Source organism: Pteropus alecto, unplaced genomic scaffold, assembly GCF_000325575.1.
Source record: "Pteropus alecto unplaced genomic scaffold, ASM32557v1 scaffold35, whole genome shotgun sequence".
Classification (NCBI taxonomy): Eukaryota; Metazoa; Chordata; class Mammalia; order Chiroptera; family Pteropodidae; genus Pteropus; species Pteropus alecto.
Window position 1 is genome coordinate 8498474 of NW_006437828.1, and position 6000 is coordinate 8504473.

Consider the following 6000-nt stretch of genomic DNA (forward strand, 5'->3'; position numbering starts at 1 on the left):
TTCGCGAAGTCTGTCTGCAACGGGGAACATACCTTGGAGAGCGCTTTCTGCACTGGGATCAGCAGGGCTGAATCGAGAAATCCGCACCATCTGAGCGGCGTAAGCGAGACTTAGGAGCGGCTGTCGGAGCAGCAGGACCCCGCGGGGAGTTCACAGGGACCAGGCCGGGCCTCTGCAAACTCCTGTGCGGCAGAGCACCTTTTATGAGGGTTAGAGGCCCGGGTTGCTCCGGGCCTGCTCCGGGCCTGCTCAAACTGGCTTATCAATCCACTCTGTTCCATTCTGTCCTCCCCCTTCTAAGTAAGCCATTATCGCGGGCACATTTCCCTAAGCAGATGCAAACTTTTTCTGTGTAGGACTCCCTTGGGCAAATTAGGTTCCTTGGGAAAGGGTCAGGCTGCAACCCAACAGAACACCCACTGAGCGAGAGGTGTGTGGTTTCGGGGGTGCTGCCGCCCGCGAGGTCCACAGGTCGAAGTTTAGACACCGCTTGGGCAGAACGCTGAATCTGACAGGGCCAGTTCTGGGTAGCAAAATCCTGTATCCGCAGCCAAAGTTTATTTTTTATCGTCATGAAAAATTGGTTTGTTTTTTCCAGTTTTAATGAGATAGAATCGACAAATAAAATTGTATCGATTTAAGTGTACGCGTGGTGATTTGATATGCATATCTGTTGTGAAATGATGACCTTGATAAAGTTAGTTAACGCAGCCATCACCTCACGTAGTTACCGTGTGTGTGTGTGTGTCTGTGTGTGTGTCTGTGTGTGTCTGTGTGTGTCTGTGTGTGTGGCGAGAGGGTTTACTTTTTATAGAAACAAATCTGACGGTCATAAAACCGTGAAAACCTTTTTCTGTCTAACGTTTCTAACTGAAAGCTGCAAATTCTAATTCCTTAATAAAACTGTAGTAAAACTTTTATAAGAGGGATGTTACTATGACACCCAGTCTCCTGTTCTCACCATCCCGTCTAACAAATGCGGACTATTTCTGAATTAGATACGCCTTGCATTATTTTCCCCAGCGAGTCATAGGGAGAGAAGCACCTTTTATGTTCTTTTAATATTTACTTTTATTGACCTCAGCTTCGGGCATCTCACCTCCACATACCAAGAATCTTTTCAAAACTGAAGAGACAAGAAGTGAGTGCAAAGGCGGGAGGGACGCGGCTCGGTGACGTCACAGCCGCTTCCTGGCGGGAGTTACTTCTGCCTAAAGCGCGGACACCGGGCTAAGAAGCCGCGGGGGAAATCGAGTGGCTGTGGACGGCCGGTCTTCCCTTATTTCCCGACATCTCGGAACCCTGTACATAAGTTTGTGTTTCCATCAAACGGTTCCTTTATCTCCGAGGCCGTAGTCATTTCTCACAGCAGTTTCTGAAGTGTTCCAAGCACGTGCAGAAAGAACGCTGCTGACATTCACCGTGGCTACGCCCCAGGAAGCGGATTTACCGTCTCGGCCATGGCCGTCCTTGATCATCTTTAGTTAGCAGTAAGTTTAGGCCGCCGGGGTGGCTCACGCATCCTCCCGCGCTTCGGCCTGTTAGCCGTGCCCCGGCCGGACATCTGGAAACCGGATGGGGGTGTCGGGTGGCACTGAACTGGGAAAAAAGTTTAAAAGGGAAGCCCTGTTATAAAATGTGCCCGGATTCAGCCGGGGGCTCGCCATGCACGCTGGGCCACACCGGGCCCTGGGGGGGTGGCACCAGGGCTGGTCAGGAGCAGAGGGATTGAGGGGACGTGTGGGCGAAAGGCTTGCTCGTGGTTTCCACAGGGGGCGAAGCAAGGCAGGGTAAGCAGGTTTGGGATCATTCAGATAATTTCAGTGAGTTCTGGGATACAGGCGAGGTTCCGACTGGTCCAGACCTGTGCCCTGGGGTGATTTAGGGCGGGGTGGGGGGGGTATTCTGGACTGCAGGGGCCTGATAAAAGGAGGTGGGTGGGGGCATGGACTCTGGGTTGGTTGATTTGCATATCAAAAGCACGCTCCCAGGCAAAGTATTTGCTATTGCTAGGAATTAGGGAACTCTGGGAAGGGCAGTGCCCCCCCACAAGGCCCTAAAATGTCAAAGTATCAGACAATACAGGAAAAATATACCTGATTCCTCATACAAGCCTGTCTGAAACACTGCTTAAGAAACGTAAAAACGGAGCTTCTCAAACTCCACTGGGCACGGGAGTCACCTGGGCGTTTTTAAAACAGATTCCGATTCGTTGGAGCAGCTGGCGGCTGGGACTGTGCGTCTCTCACAAGCTCCGTGGTGCTGCTGGGACTACGCTTGGAGAAGTTAGGGCGAAGGACAGCACTAAGAGTCTGCGGGCCTGGTCACCTTCTGCAGGGCAAAGGCAGGCCCGCCTTGATCCAGACACTGCTGGACACTGAATATGCAGGACTTTGTCGCGTTTTGTTTGGAGAACAGCCTTTGTTCATAGGAAAAATCACCCCAGTTTTACAGGGAAGGGGACTGAGACTCAGGGTCTTCAAGTAAGGGCCTTTAAGTATCTGACTTAAAAAGTTAAACGTATCTGACTTAACCTCCCCGCCTCACTCAGGATCTTAAAAGATAATCGTATCTGACTTGAAAAGTTAAACGTATCTGACTTAACCTCCCCGCCTCCCCTACGACATCAGCAGAGATGGCACCACTGTGTCGGGGGAGACCAGGTCGGTAAAGGCTCCATCAAGCACACGGCGCACGAACGTGAGACCTGACTTATGGAAAGCAGAGAGGTTCCGAAGGGTGTTTGTGGTCAGGCCCAGATTCAATCACGCTGAACAACTTATAGTTCATCATAGCCATCTGAGAAACGCTTTACGTGGGATTCTCCACTAAGCTCGTGTTTTCATCCTCAGAAGTGACCCACGCGCACGCTTAGATGGGCACATTGAAAGTTCCTCTTCCTCCCACAAGCCCCCGTCTCCCTGCTCAGAGAGAACCGCCGTGAGGTGTGCGTGGCCTTCCCAGAGCTGTTCTGTGCCGACAACACATTTTTTTCATACGGATTCATCCATCCGGCCGATCTAAGACACGGGTGGGCAGGGCAGTAACTAGAACACACGGAATCCCCACAGGCGCCTCACATTCTAGCAGGGGAGACAGACCATAAACAAATGGGCCGAATACATGTCATGTCAAACAGGAATCGATGCCGATGGAGGAAGAGCCAGGCCCATGGCGGGGGCTGTTTGCGATTAGAAACACGGCCTTTAAGAGAGGCCTCGCTGGAAAGGCGGTGCCCGCCCGGGCAGGGACGCGAAGGCGGCCACCTGTCCCACACTCGCTTCTGCCGTTGGCATCGCGTGCTGGAGCCCTGGCCAGGTCGGAACCTGCAGAGCCCACCTGAGCCTTTTCAGCGGCCCCAGGGCACTCGGCCGTCTGCGAACGCCGTGACACGGGTGGGCGTTTTGTTATTTCCATAAATGGAAGGTTTTAGATTAATACTGCTATAAGTTGTCGGATGGTCACTGCAGCGGTTATGAGGAGATGTGGGGGGCGTGGTGTCAAGCCTAACGAAGCAGAAAAGGGATCGGAATCAGGCGGGAGAAGCTGCGGCTGCGCACCGGGTGGCACCACTCCACCTAGGTGACCATGTCATGTCATCGAGTTATTTATCGACTGCCTTGTTTACACTGATGGTCTGGCCTCGTGAGAGCTTTCCTCTTGTCCGGCCACATCTTAGGCTATGCTACGGCCCACCCAGCAGGTGCAGGGCCAAGTCCAAGGGCTTCTCTACCTGGAGGCCGAGGTGACATCTCGCCTGCAACATTCTCCTCAGTGCCAGGCTACCTGTAACGTAGGCAGGCTCCAATAAAAACTTTGGTCCTCCAGGTGACAAGTTTTTCATGTTCCGCACAAAGGAAGCCAACATTCTGGGGAGCAGTGCACCCTCTAGGCCTGAGCACGACCTCCGCCTTAGGAGAAAGCACATACGCGTCCTTAAAAGAGAAGCGAATGAAAATACCCTTCCCTTCCGGTCATATTTATTTACGTGGATGCAGATGTTGAGCCTGGGGCCACGCGACTGAACAGAGTTCGCATTTCACGAAAGACTGGTTAATTAATGTAATTACCGTCTGCGGCAGCACCTGGGGAATGTCAGCACTGTGACCGGCTCTGTAGGGGGAACATACAACAGGCCGTGCGACCCGGCTCCCGTCCACGTCGCCTTCTGCGCTCTTAGCAAAGACAGAACGAGTTAAAAGCCGCCTGTGATTTAAGGCGGTGCGCGGTGCGCGGTGCGCGGGGCCAAGGGCAACACAACGGGAATAAAGAGAAAGGGAGTCGTAAGCCGTCTGCTCTGAGATGCGAGTACGCGGGACTTTCGGGAGGGAGCCGCGCGTGCGCGTGCGCACATGTGCGTGCGTGTGTGGAAACGCGTCAATGGACGATGAGCCACGACGGCACTGGGGCCGCGCGTGCGTGTGTGTTAACGCGTCAATGGACGATGAGCCACGACGGCACTGGAAGCCAAGGCCCAGGTGAAGGAAGAGGCAGGTGCTGTAACAGGATGGGAAGGGGCCCCGCAGGTCTCACTGTGGGGAGCCGCTGCAGGCGACAGGAAATGCTGGCGGGAGGGGGACGGGCAGAGGGTCCCCAGGCCCCTGGGGTGTCATCAGACTAGTACACTTGCTAGTTCTGAAAGGCAGCAACGAAAGCACCATCGACTTCTTCCTCTTTGTTTTTGACATTTTTTTTTTTTTTTTGGAGGAAGATATGTGTACTTTGGTTTTACAACCTCTATTTGAAATTTCAGTAATTTTAAAAACCAACCTAATACTTATCCAAGTAATATATGTCTAGAGGTTAAAAAAAAAAAGCAAATAACACTGCAAGGCTTATAACCCAAACCAGAAACCCTACCCCGCCCCTCCCGACCCATGACCTTCCACCCTTAGAGGAAACCATTGTGTGTGTGTGTGTGTGTGTGTGTGTGCGCGTGTGCGTGTGTGTGTGTGTGCTTCTACGATGACAGATACGCATTTGCCAGAGCGAGCAGCGTGCCCTGTGCCCCCACACTTGCTCCCAGTTTGGTTGATGCAGTGGCTTGCTCAGGAAAGGGAGGAAGACCAGCATCCCTTGGCCACCCTCCCTTCAAGGGGGTCGGATCCTGCTGGGCGGGAGGGGAGGGGGGGGACGAGGAGGGGGTGAGGAAACCACTTCTAACTTTCAATCCTGATATTCGATTCCACATATTTACGTAATGTGTGCGAAGTGATGTTTATCATTTTTAGAGATTATCTAATGTCTTTCTACTAGGCAAAATGAGAAAAATGTCGCACTCTTACTCAAGCTTTCTGCCCCCAGCCTTCCACGAGGTTAAGGAGCGAGGTGGGGATACGTCGATATTCTATGTTCGTTATGACCATGCAATCTTGTTACTACTGAGTCACGAAGCATAAGAATACACTTCCTATCTTGTTTGATAGCTTGTTTTTTCCTGGTATCTTGTATTTCTTCCTTCTGTGTGTGTTTATCTCTTACTGACTGTTCCTGAACTAGTTAAAAGAACTACGAAAGCCCTATTAAAACCATTTTTCATGTGATCGACCCAGTCAGCCAAACTGTCACGTCTAGCGCTCCCTCTCGGAGCGTCCCACCCCGTCCGTCCGTCCGTCCGACCGACCTAGCGGGTGCCCAGGTCAGCTGCCCACCTGTGGTCCTGGGGCTTCTTTTTAACACCATCTTGCGAAATCCCTGTGCCTCTCGCCTGTGCTGGGTCCCCCGTTTCCTGGATCCCATGGCTTCCTCTTTCTTGGTTTACAGCCTCATTTTTGTAGAGCAATTCTCTAGAAGCTTCCTGAGAAAAGGTACACACGGGAGGTAAATTTGTTGAGACCTTCCTTGTGTGTCTGGAAATGTCTTAATTCTACGCTCACACGTTGGCTGGTTCACCTCGTAATGGAATTCTAAGTGCAAGCCGTTCCCCTCAGAATTTTTCAGGATCTGTGGCCCTGTCTTCTAGCTTCCAGCGCCACAGCTGACAAGTCTGATGCCACGGGC

At 52.2% G+C, this 6000-nt stretch overlaps 1 protein-coding gene across 1 annotated transcript in view; it reads right to left on the minus strand.

Annotated features, from left to right (window-relative positions):
• The window catches only part of ENOX1 (ecto-NOX disulfide-thiol exchanger 1), a 286775-nt gene that overhangs the window by 201127 nt on the left and 79648 nt on the right, over nucleotides 1-6000 (minus strand). The window contains exon 3 of the mRNA XM_025048988.1: nucleotides 5652-5797. Coding sequence (XP_024904756.1) covers nucleotides 5652-5739 — 88 coding nt within the window. The 5' untranslated portion in view covers nucleotides 5740-5797. The remainder of the gene's footprint in view (nucleotides 1-5651; nucleotides 5798-6000) is intronic.